The sequence below is a fragment of the Rhamphochromis sp. 'chilingali' genome, assembly GCF_963969265.1.
Source record: "Rhamphochromis sp. 'chilingali' genome assembly, chromosome: 6".
Classification (NCBI taxonomy): Eukaryota; Metazoa; Chordata; class Actinopteri; order Cichliformes; family Cichlidae; genus Rhamphochromis; species Rhamphochromis sp. 'chilingali'.
This window is the reverse complement of record NC_137933.1, coordinates 14,668,469-14,683,508: the sequence shown is the minus strand read 5'-3', so window position 1 is coordinate 14,683,508 and position 15,040 is coordinate 14,668,469. Positions and strand designations below refer to the sequence as shown.

Here is a 15,040-nt window from a genome sequence, read left to right as displayed (position 1 = left end):
GGTGTCTACATCTGTGCTACTGAGGCCTTATCTATTTATCTGCTGTAAGTACAAAGACAAAAATTACATATAGATGATGTAATACTCACTTGAAGGGTGTGTTGTCAGGCTCCAGCATGGCCTTATGTCGCAGTATTGCAGGGCCACCTCCTGTGCTGAGGTCAGTAGGGTAAGTGTTGATGTAGTTGGGAGGTGGGCCATCAAACGTATTCATTCGCTCCAACAGAAGCTGCTCCCAGGTCTCCAAAGTCTTCAAGGCAGCATTGCTCAGAGGGGACGTGACTGGCAGCTCTGTGACACAAACACATATACAAATTTGATATTCAGAAGCAAAAAGCTATGAAGCGTTTATCTGTGGATTCCATATGATTAACAAATTATTGTTGAAATGTCCTAAAATATTTCCATGCACCTTCATAAAGAATGCATCGCTTACGTTTAGAGAGGCGTTTAGGATCGGTCTTTTGGTGAGCATGTACCTGTAAAGTCCAGGCCAGTGAGAGGAATGAAGTTCTTGACATTGTGATAAGCCAGTTTCACCATGACCAGGCGGATCAGAAACCAGCTACATAACCCACAAACACACAAATAATTAAAATATGAACCTCAATGAGTCTCAGAGGAAATAAAGAGAAAGAAGCATGGCTGGCTGTACCTGTAAGAGTTGGGGTCAGAGTGCTCAGTCATCTGTGTGTCAGATAGGAAGGCGTCATCATCATCTTCGTCATCCTCGGCACCGCTTTCGTCTGAGTCATACAGGGCGTTGCTGTCTGACAGCGGCAGGAAAGGCTGAGAGGGGAAATGATCAGCAAAGAGTAAATGAAAGGCTTAAATATGTATATTGTTTTGTTTTGTTTTTTTAAACCTTAAATCTGAAGCAAAGATTCAGTTTGACAGCTTTACTCTCTTACTTTGGCCACAAAATAGTCCCACATGCTCAGCTCTGGGGGAATGAACTTCTCCCTGTAGGTGGGTCTTTCAACGGGAACAGGAGGTGGCGTGGCAGGTGTCTCCTTTACAGGGCGTCCAGGAACCAGCATCCTCATGTTGAATCTGCGTCTGTATCGGTCCACATCCTCTGCTGGGGGCTGAGGGGGAGCCACTGTAGCAGAAGAAGAATGAAGAAATGGTATATTTCAAACACAAGACAATTTGAAAAGAGGTCTGCAGTGTGCTGCATTTTATACAAAGGCTGAAGATCAGCTGAAACTCAGCATCACTTTAAATCCAAAAAAGAAGAAAGAAATAGATCCGGAGGAAAAGTACTGCATCCACATCCTACATAAAACACATAATACCTGAGAAAGGAGGCTCCTGTCTGCACCTAACTTCAGTCACAAATGACACGTCATACACTTTTGGAAAGGAGAAATACAAAAAGGCACAAAAAGCACACGTTTGGGATGTAAGCACAGGGCAAGAAACACTCGCTAGTACACAAACCTGCACCATTATCCAGGATGACCATCTCTGGTATCGCACCAGACAAAACAAGACAAGACACAAACCAGAGTAGACAGTGCAGTTAGACACACAGATACTGCACAGTCCATTACATAATAGAATCAGCGAATATTTCATGTGTGGGCACAAAGAACACATCAAACGATGGCAAATTTCTTCAGCGATCATGTGCTAAGCATTTCCTCATATCCACAGCACTTAATAGGCAAACAGGATGAGACTGGCAACTACAGTATGTTAAGGTTAAAATGAGTTAATTAGAACATGACAGTTGGGCATCAGCATGTACCTTTTCTCTAAAGCTGTGTGACTGTGGCATGCATGCAGGTTTGCCGCGGCCCTCAAAAGGACAATTTTAACAAGTGATTTTTATCAACAGGCTGGCATTTAAGATGGCCTGTCCTCTAAAGGAGCTCTTCAAAAGGCCCCTGGCCTTGCTCAGAGCTGCCTCAAGCTCTAGAGATGTGGAGTCTAAATGCCAGTCCCCATCTTCCTCCCTCACAAACACAATGTGAGCACGGTATACTCTGGCCTGATGAATATGGATGAACAGTGTCAATTTCAGCCAACAGTGACACAGTAGAGCTGTGAGCACTTTGGGAATGGCTTAGTTTTTGAAATAAACAGACAAACACCTGAATCATGTCACACAAGCGCTAGTATAAATCTATAATGCAGTAACTAACTCAACTGCAAATTACTTACGTACACCAACTCCATTTGCATTACTTCAAAATACAATCCCAGTTTCAAGAGAGTTGGGATGCCGTGTAAAATGCAAATTAAAAACAAAATGCAATTTTTGCTAATCTGTTTTCATCACAGTAGATCATAGAAACCATATCAAACATTTGAAGGGAGATTAAGTACCATTTTAAGAAGGATATTAACTCGTTCCCAATTTGATAGCAGCAACATGTCTCAAAACAGTTGGGGCAGGGCCATGTTTACCCACTGTGCAGGATCCAACCTTATTTTAATCTGTACAGTCAGGACTGTCTGAGCAGAGCAGCTGCTGGACTTTTGGGAGAGGAATGCTGTCCCATTCTTATCTGATATGGGAATGCAGCTGCTGAAATCTGCAAAGCTTTCCCTGAAAAACTAATCTGAATGGGAGCACATGTTCCTCTAAAACCTGTACATACCAGTCAGCACTGATGGTGTAATTCCAGATGTGCAAGCTGCTAGTTCCATAGGTACTAATACAGTTCCATATCATTTCTGAACGGAGCGCTCTCCTCTTTAGTCTGGAGGATGGTGCGTCCATGTTTTAACAAAAAAAAGAATTTCATCTGACCACAGATCAGTTTTTCTAGTTTGTCTGAGTCCATTTGAAATTAAGTTTGATCCAGAGAAGACAATGGTGTTGCATTCTCTGGCAACGGCCTTGTCCTTTGTGCACAGGGAAGATTTCTCCAGGTTCCTTGAATCTATGAATTTTCTTGAATTTATGGACAGTAGATGATGAGATTTTAAAAGTTTTACACTGAAGAGGACCGATGATCTTCAGCTCTTGGAGATGCTCTTTTTTTTTTTTTTTTACAAAGCAATCATGTTAGTGACATGTTGTAAATGAACCTGATTAATTGCAAAATGTTACTTTTCAGGCCTTTTGTCACCCTGTTTCAACTTTTGGTATTTGTTGCTGTCATCAAATTCAAAGTGAGCAAATATTTTTCATGAAAGAGTAAAATATCTCAATTTAAACATCTGGTAGGGTTTTTGTGTTTTATTGTAAATAAAATATAGGTTTAAGAAATGTGTAAATTATTACATTCTGTTTTTGTTTAGATTTAACACAGCACCGTAGTGGTTTTCTTGAATTGTGGTTGTATTTCATTCTAAAATCTGAACAACACACAAGTAGATATTTAGCCTGAACGCTACAGGAAGCCTCTGAAAGTGTACCTGGTTTAGTCTCAGATTCACATATAGTGGGCTGCTCAGCATTGGCCTCTGAATACTCGTTGCTAGGCCCAGCTGGTGCTTCAGTGACACAAAATGAGCACAGAGGACGTTACAACATGTACATGCAATGCAGTATACACACACACAAACACACACACAGCTGTTGGCTTGTCATAACAGTAGTGGATTTCTTTTTGTTTTGTTTGTAATGCTCATTCAGCAGTAGCTTCACGATAGAGTGGTGGGTCATTCAAGCAGCTGCAACAATGCAAACCTTTACAATTACCATGCACTGCAATTCTGCAAACCAGCACTGCAATCCACCAGCCCAGTTACTCACAGCTGGTGTTAGCTGCAGATACCACAGTGCCCACCCCCTCGTCCCTTAAAACAGGAGGAGGGGGACGTTTAGGGCGCTGGGTTTCAGTAGGGGTGACAGTGGGGTTTGAGGTGAAGTTGCTCTGCTCTGGTCTTCCTGTCTCTTGAGACTCCTCTGGCCTGGCTGCCTCAAAATCAGCTGGCGTTGGGACACAGGGCAGAGGGCACACTCACACAAGACGCTACACACGAGTAGCAGCAGCATGTTAGGAGCATCAACAGGACAGTGCTAAGTAAATATCTATGCGATAATACCAAAAGTGGAAGTGATCAGAGATGTTAAAGGGAAAACAGACGTGGGAGGAAAAAGGTCAACTTCATGTGCTGAATCAAGGGATAAAGGCAAATAATTACAACCATGAACAATGTTGACATGGTAAAGATAAAGGTTTTAGATCGCCAACTACCAAATTGTCCTTTTACCTGGTGGAGCCTCAGGCCTCTTTGGCTTAATGACGACTTTGGCCCCTCCTCCGAAGACTGCGGCCCACACCCGGTTATTGAGGGGATGTGCTGCCAGGCGGAAGAGTTCATTGCTGCTGTGAGTGCCCAGGCCATGGATTAGCAGGGAAAGATAAACTGCCACAACAGCTTCACACAGGAGCACACTGAGCTTTGGCTGGTCCTCGTCCCTCGCAGATGTCAACAATGAAATCAGGGACGACACACCTGCATAGAGGGGAAGCACATCCAACGTGATAAACGTGCAACAGATTACCCCCTAATTTACACAAATAACTTCCACAGGCAAACAAAAACACCATCTCAGCACCATCGAGAACCCATTTATGAAACCTTTTCAGGATGGCGTGATCAGTCTCTTTCTTTCCATTTCCTTCCCAGAGGCCACTGAGCTCCTATTATAGAACACCATCTGCCTCTCTGCATAAACACAGACTGCCTGCTTTGCTCTGCTCTCTCTCGTCCTGCTCTTCACATTTTCACAAAATACTGTCCTTGATGTTTACACAGAAAGCCATTTTCCCCATCCTATGCATCTGTGAGGATCCTCAAATATGACTTCAGTTTCATTTTGTAAAACTACAAATTAGAGCAAATGTGTTATTATATTCTAATCCAAATCCTCTCTTCAGTCAGAATCAAACCAACTCCCCAAATACACCACTGGGTAGCAAAGTAAGAGGTCTTATTACCTGGCCACTGTGCAGGTGCAGAGGTGGGAGTAATATGCTCTTCAATGCTTTCTGTGCGGAGTCGTTTCCTCTCACTGAGCAAAAGGCCCTGGTAAACCATCCCTGTAAACTGGTTGGCCTCTGTTTGACTGCTGCAACGCAACCAAAACATTAAACGATAAAGTCACAACAGCCCAAAACATGCATGTTCAACATTTTGTTAAATATATTTATTCTTCTTTCATAGTGTGAAACTCAAAGATACAAATGTCTGAACAGACCTGGAGTCAGACTAAGCTACACAAGCACAGCATCAAAAACAATAGTTCTCAACTACTAAATAGCAATGAGCGCATACTTTGAGCACAAGGGTAATGTGAAGCCAGTTTTGGTTTCTGGATCTGTTGCAATGCACGTGTTTACCTGTAGCTGTGACTGTCACAGAGTGCTTGATAGATGCAAGCAGACAGAGATGCTGCTAGCGTGTGCAGAGCGTTCACCTAAAAACATGAACATCACTTTTCATTATTCATCCCCAAACTGAACAACCAGACAGTAAGACTTTCAGTCATCTTAAAATGAAGTTAGAGATTTGTTTTTAAAGTACTGACCCGATCGTCCATGATGTCCGGATGTGGTGGGGTCTCCATGAGTGTGATGGTGTAGAGGATGTCGTGTATGTGATTGCTGAGGTGGAGAACAGGGTTGGCTATGACTGTCTTGGTGGGGGCAATGTAAGCAGATAACAGGGGCAGTGTAGTAGGCAGCGGCAAAGGGGACTGCAGCTGCTTCACTGTGGTCTCCTACAGAGTATGACAAAAAGTGAATTTGCCTTCTCTGTAAACTGTTTTGTACTAATAAAAAACAAACATATATAATGACATATGTATAAAGGTGCATGCATACCTGCTGGCTCTCCTGCAGGAGGAACAGAAGCTCCATGCGAACAGAGGTGACTCCGCCTCCCTTGGCTCCATGAAGGCTGCAGTAGGATAGAAACACTCTGAGCAGGGCCTGGTTCTTCCTCAGCCATGCCTTGCGCCTCTCAGAGTGCTGCTGTTTGGCCTGAAGCCGGCGGCGCTCCATCTGATGACGCTCATAGGCTCCGGCGTCTGTTCGCTCCAATACGTCATCTGATATGTCCACCGATGTTGAGCGTTCTCCCCAACGCTCCACCTCTGACTCTTCCTCCTTTCCTTCCACCTGAGTTGATAACGTTTATGGTAAAAAAAATAAAATAAAATAAATTACAATGAACCAGAACTGAAAAACATTTATAGAAACATTCAGCAGTTTTTAAAATAGGCTAAAACAACATCAAATAATATTAAAGTCGACCTTGTAGTTGCAGATTTTATGCATGGCTGCTATCTCCTTCTCCAGCCAGTTGTAGAGCTGAAAGCGGAGCTTCCCTCCGTCCACCTCAAAGCCTGTAGCCAATGTACGCAGCTCTGTCATGAGGATCTTCAGACAGGCACGGAACTTCAGCTGCTCTGCTATCACGTCGACCTCCGACTCGCCCTGAAATACATGCGAGTGACTTAAAGGACAAAGACCGTGCTTTGTAGCCTTGAATTTTATATTTGGGGCCGACCCAATTTGCAAATCAAGCCCAAAAACACTCTCTGCCACCTTTGCTGCAAGTTTCCACCTTTTGGAGAAGACCCCACCAAAAAAAACCATGTTTTTCTTTTCTCATTCAAGAACACTACATCTGAATGAGAGTCGAACCCTCACAATTGTTTTTTATTATAATAACGATTAAATTACATATCCTAATAAACATTATTCTCTCCCTGCTGAGTGTTCAGGCAGGTCTTCTTTGATGTGTTAACTCCAAATAAAAATCCTTTAAATGTAACATTTTGGTTTGTATCTGTCGTCTCCTATATGCCAGATAAGACAGTAAAGAAACTAGACAAGGATGTGCCTTCATACAACATCAAAATGAAGTTATTTTTTTTTCCTGTTTTGGTATTTTAACTGTGCAACCAAAGGAAAAAAACACAATAAAATAAAATCTGAGATCTCCACAATTACTCAAGGAGATTCTAGATATTATTGCTACCTGTGAGTCCTCTCTTTGCAGTTTCTGGCTGCCTTTTCCTGAACCTTCCTCTCCTTCGGTTTCCAGCTCTGGTTTCTTCATGGTCAGACCACCATCGTCCTCATCCTCATCATCTTCCTTGACATCTCCCCAGTCCAGCTTCAGCTCATCTTCCTCTACCTTCACCATAGGCTGGCTCCAGTCCAACCCACCAGTGCCATCATTTCCTCCCCAGGCCTGTGTCGGTGCTGCTGGAGAGCCCCAGTCCAAACCTCCCTGAGTGCCATTTTCCAAGGGTTGGCTTGTGTTTAAATTGGCCTTGGATGAAGCCTTGCTGAGAGGCGATGAGCCAGACTTCTTGCAAACCTTGGGGATCTTGGAAAGTACTTCCAGAGCTAAAACTGGGCAGCCCACCTACAAGATTCAGAGATTATATAATATGTATATGAACTTTTGTTATATAATCTCGGCATGCATGCTTTTGTAGTTATCAGAATGATACATAGGGGGATGGAAGTGATAAATTACAATTATCTTTCTTATTGTAACAAAGTGGATTTTTTTGTCTACAATGATGATTATGTAAAAGGTATGACATCAAACAGCAACAGCTAAGGCCTAAATCTGAATCCTAAATTCACAAACTCTGGTGGGTCAAGCAAAAATGTTAGTTTCTTAGTTACAGCTTATCTAATTTCCTTCATTTCACACTCAATGACATCCTGGCTGGGTTAATGCAACATGTAATTGAGAGCCTCCAAGTATAGTTTTTATTCCAGTCTATTTTTTCCTGTTATAACACTGCTACATTTCATTTCCCTTTAGAGGAGTAGAAAGAGAGCAAATTCAGCAGATCTTCATGGAGCAAAAATACAATAATGTTCTGTGATCGAGCCCAACAACAATATCATGACTTATTACTGCATTTCTGCTAAACTACAAGACAAAAATATTCTTTCTCTTTCCCTGCAAAATTGTATGCGACTGCAGTAAACTGCGTGTAACAAATTTTGCATCCTTTGATAGTGGAAGTTGATTCTTGTGTAAAGCTGTTTGCTGTGTTTGTGATTTATTTATGAAGCTCATGAACATCACGGTTTCACCCTATCCTGTTTACCCTAGTCCTGCGATTTCAGAGGAAGCAGTCTGGACATTAAAAATTGATCATCAGCTACAGGCACAAGCAACAAAGTGCACTTGAATTTATAGGCTAAAAATGTTCTTTGCTAGTTGTGTCAGAAGGCGATGATTTCACTAATCTTTTACTCTTGTCCTTACCATTTTAATGTTTACTTCAATTGTAACTGCCTCACTTTATACTACATATTTATACTTACACATATAATGTACAAGTTCCCAACTCCATCAAGAGAACTGGATTGGAGTAAATAGCTAGATTAGTATGGACTCACCTTGAAGTGTGCATTGGCCGTAGTGAAGAACAGTTTGCGCTCTATGAGGTTGATCTCATCTGCGCTGCTCTTTTCAGCAGTGAGGCCTACTGTTGTTGCTGTGCCCGCTGGATTTGCAAAGTGGCGGCGAATGATCAAAGGGTGTGTCCTTAAGTAGTTATAGAAGCTAAACACCACAGGGTTGCAAGCCTTAACCATCACATCTGATGCACAAAAATGGAAAGAAAAGGGAGAAAATATTTATTTCAGGTGAAAACAACATGAATAATGCACAATGGAACGTGCCGTTTAAAAATCACTAAAATGTCTTCAACCAACTAACCAGGGTTCTCATCGTCCTCTTTTGGGATTCGCTCCAATAATGTGTCCAAGGCTCGCGTGTAGTCTTTCATGATCCAGTAGGCTATGCTGCGGAGGAACGGATCGGGGTGCAACCTGGAACAGTGGTAACCACTCCCGTCCCTATTGCAGCCCAAGACCTTCTCATAAAGGAGGCCTTGGCAGGTGGATGAATTCTCAAAATCAGCCTCATACAGCCTTGCTACTATCATGGCTAACTGGAGATCCTCCATCTTCTCCAGCAATACCTAAACACCATGAAACAGCGTGATGAGTTAACGGTGCAGGTTTTTTTCTTTAAAGAAATAACAAGCCAAGTGCAAAAAGTTAAAGATTTCTGCAAGGTACAAACAGAAACTCACACTTCCTTTTCTGCCCATCTGTATATTTTGACTGTGTGTTGAGAAAAATCTAGGCCAACAAAGACTATGTGCTACTGTTATGCATCTTATTATTTATATAATTTAGGCTTCTCTTTTGTGATTTAAAGGCTGAAGACCCACTCTGTCATCAACATATTTCTGTACCAATATCACCTTAAAGAGAGACGACTTTATGATATTGCTGCTGCAAGTTACGCTGAAATATGCTACTGGAGTAAACACAGCGTCAGTAAGTTGTCTGTGCACTATTAAAAGTCCTCAAACCTCTATGGCATCTTTGAGGGAACCAGCCAACAGGAAGAAGGCAGCCGACTGTTCAAAGCGCTGCTTTCCCAGTAGGGAGAAAGCATTTTTGAGAGCTGCCTTTCGCCAGCGGTCTTCACTGAAGTTGTTTTTGAAGAACTGAGTCATCTTCTCGTCATGCTGAGACCTGAAAGAACAAAGCCACAGAGTTTGGTATCCATTCTGCTTTAGTAAGAAAATTCACTTAAAACCTCTTGTTCTGAACATTGGAAAAATTATTCAAATTAATTATGTGTTTAGAGAAAATGTCCAACCTGAAGAGTCCCCACAGGACAGCTTTCTTCTTCATGGCCAAGTAGAACAGGGCAGCATCTAAAGGGTCATTTTGCCTCTGGAATGCAGCTTTTCCCAACTGATTATAAACAAGCAATAGTCGTTATTTAGTTATTTCTAAAGAGTTATCAATATTTACCAATTGCTTTGATTCATAAAGTCTTTACAGTAACTCCTAGCTGTTCCTAGCTCCTATTTACTAGAAATGGAAAACTCCTTTAGGAAATTAATTACATTACAGAGTAAACTGGATGGTAAGTTTCCTTTTCTAGTTCATATACTCACCTAGAAACTGAGGCAGATATTGCCATAATCAGAATCAGAATCAGAATGGGTTTATTGCCAAATGTTGAGCAGGTTTACAACAATCAGCATTGTAATCAGCATTACATTTTGATTTTTATGTATATAAATACGCATATTTATTCTGGTACCTTCTCCACCATTCTCCTCAGAGTGTTGATGTTTCTTATCCACCAACCCACACCCACGGCCCGGAGCTCAGACCACTGTGGGTCGCCTCTCTGCATTGCTGGGATCATGTTCAGCATCTCTTCCTCTGCCTCTGAGTGGAACGCCCATGCAAAGTGACACGTTGAGAGGCCTGCAATAGAAGCAGATAGTTGGATCGGGATAGTGAATAATAGGGATAGTGAAAGGAGCAATATACCCCATAACTGTCATACAAAACGTTTTGTATACTCGTCTCACAGCAGCAGCACCATGAGCAGAGTACTTTACCTTGGTGGAGCAGCTGCATGCGGTAGAGTGGGGGCAGAGAGGTGAGCAGGCAGGTATGAAGACGCATGGCGAGCAGGTACCTTAGTCCACACTCATCAAGAGCCTCGCCACCTACACAAATACCAGCAGTTGATCAGTTTTCCCCCCGAAACACCACTCAACAAGAGGGCAAAGACCTTTAAACTCAAGTATCACTTGAGTTCATGTGATCCTGTCACACAATAGGTCTCCAGTCCTTGAACCTTCTTACCCTCTTCTCTGCTTACTTAGCACAGGAACAACCTGCTAATGTCTTCCTCACAAAAGACTAAATAAAAAGAACGAAAAACCGAAGTAAAAAAAGGCAAAAGATACTGAAAAAGAGAAAGGAGCAGTTTAACCACCAAGATTTGATAGCTGGCGAATGACTCAAGAAAAGTATTCCTTTCCTGTTTGTTAAAAACATTTATTTAACTTTAATGCAATATTGGACCGATTTGCTAGGTTTCAATTAAATACCAAGACTTAGAACCAATCTGCTTGCTAAAAATATGTAATCAACCTTTACTGCAGCAGTGCAATATCAGTAAGGATGCTGTTATGACTTCTTTTTAAGGAATACAGTGTTTATGCCAAATGTCAGATGTATTATATTGTACACAGTCTCCTGTACATATCATAAGTACGACTGGAACACACACAAACTAGACAGACCTGTGTACTGTTGATCAGTGGAGCTTGCGACCTCAGCACTTGTGGTTGCAACAGTATCAGCCAAGGCCACCAAGAACATCTGCTCTAGGCGGGTCAGGCCTGGAAGGCTGGAGTGCATGAGGTGACTGGACAGCACCTGGACACAATTGAGAAGAAAGCAAGTGAAGCAGAGAACCGATAAACAAATATTACTTCTCCATAAGTAGATTTTTATGTAAAGGGAAGCCTATTTTTTATTTCATTTTTACCTGAGCATGTTCTGGTCCAAAATAGGTAGGCCCATATTGAGAGAGGTTAATAACTCGGGATTTTTTCTCTGGTTTATCTGTGGCAAAGTTTACAAAGTCATCCGTGGTAACTGTTGGCACCTGTTAATGCAGGAAGAGAAGAGTTTAAAGTCCTTACGTGCAGGTAAACCTTTAACAACAAAATCTGTTCAAGTCTCAACTCTTCCTACCTGGAAGAGGTCAGCATACTGGTCCTCTGTGGACTTTTGGGCTGCCTCACCATCAGTCCCTTTAGTTCCCTTAGCATTCTCTTCAGGTCCTTTATAAGAGGTGTCTAGATCAGCCAACATGAGGGAGTACAGAGGCAAGGGAGGGATGGAGTTGATCTCTGTGTAGTCCCTGCCTCCGTCACGGCCCGACACTATGGTGTCTTTTGCTGTGCTGCCAGTAACGCTGATTGTCCGAGACAGATGTCTCCTGGCTCCGCCCTCACCTGCCTCCACATCCCTAACCACAGCGACTTCTCCAGCAATACATTTTACCAGGTGGGCGAGGATGGCCTGACACACACAAAAAAAGACCAAGACTTTATTAAAATCAGCTAATCTGCATCAAATCGTGTAAAAAACACTGAATAAAAACTCACTAGATTTCACTTGGATGTTTTCACTACTGAATGAGGTAGAAATGGACTCACCTTGGCACGCCGAACTCTGCCCAGGTCCATGAGTTCCAGCAGCTGGGTTGGATGGTACTGAGGAAGAGTTGGGGACAGCGAGTGAGCTGCTTCAAAGAGTCCTCCTTCTTGAAGTCCTGCCGGGGCACGAAGGGCCTCATCTACTGCAGTACTCCCCTCAAACACACTCTTTGACCTGGCCCTCCCTTCAAAGATCGAGGAGGACACTGTGCTTTGACCTCCGGCTATGTCTGCTGATGAAAGGTTGCCTTCTTCTCCCTCACCGGGCTTCTTGTCCTGATGCCACTGTGCATACACATGCATTTCACAGTCCATGCCCACCACTAGGATGCCATCCCTTACCCAGGAAAGGGAGACCGGCAGCGATGGGGTGCCATCCACAGATGACAGGAGGTCAATGGTCCGAAGCAAAATCCAGCGTGAGCGGATCCCCTGTTTGATACTGCCCCCTAGAGGAAGGGTGATAACAGCCACACCCTCCTTGCTGCTCGTCTGCTCATTGACCACACCAGAGATACGGCCATACATAAGAATGTTGGAGCCCACTCCCACAGTGAGGATGTGCGATCCATCCTCCTTTGACAGCCAGTCCAAGTGCACGTAGTGCTTAATGTTGGGTGAGCTATGGTCTCTGCTCATGTACAAGTCAGACCTGAGGTGAAGGAAAATGAATAACCTATCAGACATACAAGCAAAACACTTACTCTGACAGAATATGATAAACGTAATAGTTCCTGACCTGCTGTAGACAAAGAGATTTGAGTCCACACTGACTCTTGGATCCAGGGTGGAAGAGGGTCTGGCAAAATCATCCAGGTGGACAGTTTGCTCTAAAACCCACTCTGAGCCACCAGTAGACTCACACTCGTAGATGGACACATGCATAGAGAAGTCTTCTATGGAACTTAGACTCTGAGGACAACAGAAGACCGTTTGATTTAACATGACTGCTGTGACAAATCAGTAAGACAGTAAGGCTCTTAATACTTTTTACATGCACCTTAACACTAAATACACAGACTTGCTTATAAGCCAGACTGCTGATGTTAAATCTGAACTTATTTTCACTTCAGTGACATCTAGCTAGTTTTTAATCCCTTCTCACTAATGCTTATCATTTGTAGATGCAGCCCAAATGCAAAACTTGATCATTCTCCACTTTACATAAAAGTAAAATAATATGCTGACACAGGGCATTAGTATGCATTAATGGGAGAGTCCAGGGTCCAGCCAAATGATGTTTCTTTGCCCAATTTACATTTTTATTGCATTTTTCTTACACTTCAAGGTAATTTACACAATTTCTATGCTGCTAGTTTTTTTTGTGGTATAATACATTCACAATACAAATACAAAGCCAAATTCTAATTTCCTACCTGTCCTTGTCGTGGCTGTTTGAAAGCCACAGCCAGCCTGCCAATGTAAGAACACGACACAGCTACAGGCCGGCCTGACACACACACAGCACTGTTGTTGTCCTCCTCTTCATTCATCAGAGCCCAGGGCTCCCAGCGGTACACCCGGTTGTCCTCGCCATCCATACCATTCCCATCATCACCCTCCACAGCACAGTGCCAGAACCGCACTCGGGAATCAGAGCAGGTTGTAACAATCAAGTATGGAGCCAGGCACACGGGGTAAATAGAGGAGGAACTCAGATGTCCTGGTAGAAAGAGGAGACAAAATGAAATTTAGGAAGATTTTTCTTTAGCATATTCTTTCATTTAAACCCACCAGGAAACTAATTTCCTCAAAACTGAATGATAAAGACACACAACCTATTGAATATACTGTGTCGACAGGCATTGAATTATTACAGTAAGTAAGGACAGGTGAAATGATGCATTAATTTATGTGTAAAAAGAAAAAAGAAAGAGTTTTTACTAGTGCTGTCAGCGTTAATCTGTCAGCTGCACGGCGTCAACGCGTTAGCGAGGTTAGCTCGTTAATGCGTTAGCGCTGTGCAGCCCCACGCATAGGGCGACCCGCGCTAACTCGCTAACGGAGATTTACCGCGTTAATGCGGTTATGGCGTTAACGTCATTTTAACGAGATTAACGCTGACAGCACTAGTTTTTACACATCAGCAACAACAGCATGGTTATACTCATAAGTTTATATTCCAACCTGCAGATGGGGTTGCCCTAGTAACCTCCACCCCATGAGGAAGGTCAAGGCGTTTGCTGTAAACCAGCTTCGAGCTGAGGATCAGTTTGCTAGCAGATTGCAAGTTAGCTGTTGAAGTTGACCGTGGCAAGGGTCTGACAGGAGACGTCTCTGGAGATGAGTCAGCATTCACAACTTGATTGGGAACCATCAGCTGGCTCTGGAAGCTGTAATCTGGGCTTGGCTCATCTGCACACAGAGGCAACACATCAGAAGAGACAAGTTAATCTAAATTTAAAAAAGCAGACTTCACATTATTTTTCATTTTCACCTATAAATGCTTTGCTTCACGCACCAAAACACTTACCCACACAGGCCTGCACAGACTTAAGATGTAGATGCCACATCTGCAGAACAGAGTTCCTGTTGAGATCCTTTTCGATCACCACCAGGAAAAACTTCTCAGAGAAGGGAGGAGGTTGGTAATCTGGATAGAGTAAAATGCAGTATTATCGTCATCTAATGACAACTGGGCTGTAAAATAGGAATAAACAGACCGACACAGAGTTTAACAGAGTGCTATACCTCCCCCAGGTGGAAAGGCTGGTGTGTTTGCTTCTGGTTCTTTCTGGGGCTTGTAACCTAGAATGAAGTCCTCTTGGAAGACATGTAGCAGCTGTGTACTGGCTCCACACTGGAGGCACATGGACATAGCATCACACAGTTTACTATATCTATTGATCAGGAGGTTTCAGTAGTTCATGCCAAGAATTTTGGTCTGTCATTGATCTGAAGTGGGTGAGAAAAAATACAGAGCAGCTGCTAACCTGGTTTGTAATAGCATCCAACTCTATGATACAGCCGGGTCTGGCTGTGGACTGCTGGCTGACGATATTGAACACTTCGCCCACGAGTTTCTAAGAAGAGATATACAAG

At 43.0% G+C, this 15,040-nt stretch overlaps 1 protein-coding gene across 4 annotated transcripts in view; it reads right to left on the bottom strand.

The window, feature by feature from the left end:
* The window catches only part of dmxl2 (Dmx-like 2), a 41,628-nt gene that overhangs the window by 9,017 nt on the left and 17,571 nt on the right, over positions 1–15,040 (bottom strand). For 3 of the 4 annotated variants that reach the window (XM_080885002.1, XM_080885001.1, XM_080885000.1), the window contains exons 16-42: positions 14,932–15,021; positions 14,690–14,798; positions 14,472–14,591; positions 14,126–14,353; positions 13,375–13,661; positions 12,738–12,910; positions 11,999–12,650; positions 11,532–11,861; positions 11,323–11,442; positions 11,075–11,210; positions 10,382–10,492; positions 10,075–10,244; positions 9,622–9,719; positions 9,329–9,494; positions 8,665–8,929; positions 8,343–8,545; positions 6,952–7,344; positions 6,222–6,404; positions 5,790–6,086; positions 5,495–5,686; positions 5,307–5,383; positions 4,905–5,035; positions 4,174–4,419; positions 912–1,102; positions 656–789; positions 480–565; positions 90–291 (exon numbers count right to left, since the gene is read on the bottom strand). In XM_080885002.1, the coding sequence (XP_080741128.1) occupies positions 90–291; positions 480–565; positions 656–789; positions 912–1,102; positions 4,174–4,419; positions 4,905–5,035; positions 5,307–5,383; positions 5,495–5,686; positions 5,790–6,086; positions 6,222–6,404; positions 6,952–7,344; positions 8,343–8,545; positions 8,665–8,929; positions 9,329–9,494; positions 9,622–9,719; positions 10,075–10,244; positions 10,382–10,492; positions 11,075–11,210; positions 11,323–11,442; positions 11,532–11,861; positions 11,999–12,650; positions 12,738–12,910; positions 13,375–13,661; positions 14,126–14,353; positions 14,472–14,591; positions 14,690–14,798; positions 14,932–15,021 (5,390 nt within the window). Of the gene's footprint in view, positions 1–89; positions 292–436; positions 566–655; positions 790–911; positions 1,103–4,173; positions 4,420–4,904; positions 5,036–5,306; positions 5,384–5,494; positions 5,687–5,789; positions 6,087–6,221; positions 6,405–6,951; positions 7,345–8,342; positions 8,546–8,664; positions 8,930–9,328; positions 9,495–9,621; positions 9,720–10,074; positions 10,245–10,381; positions 10,493–11,074; positions 11,211–11,322; positions 11,443–11,531; positions 11,862–11,998; positions 12,651–12,737; positions 12,911–13,374; positions 13,662–14,125; positions 14,354–14,471; positions 14,592–14,689; positions 14,799–14,931; positions 15,022–15,040 lie in introns of those variants that run through there. The other variant, XM_080885003.1, reaches the window with a different exon arrangement.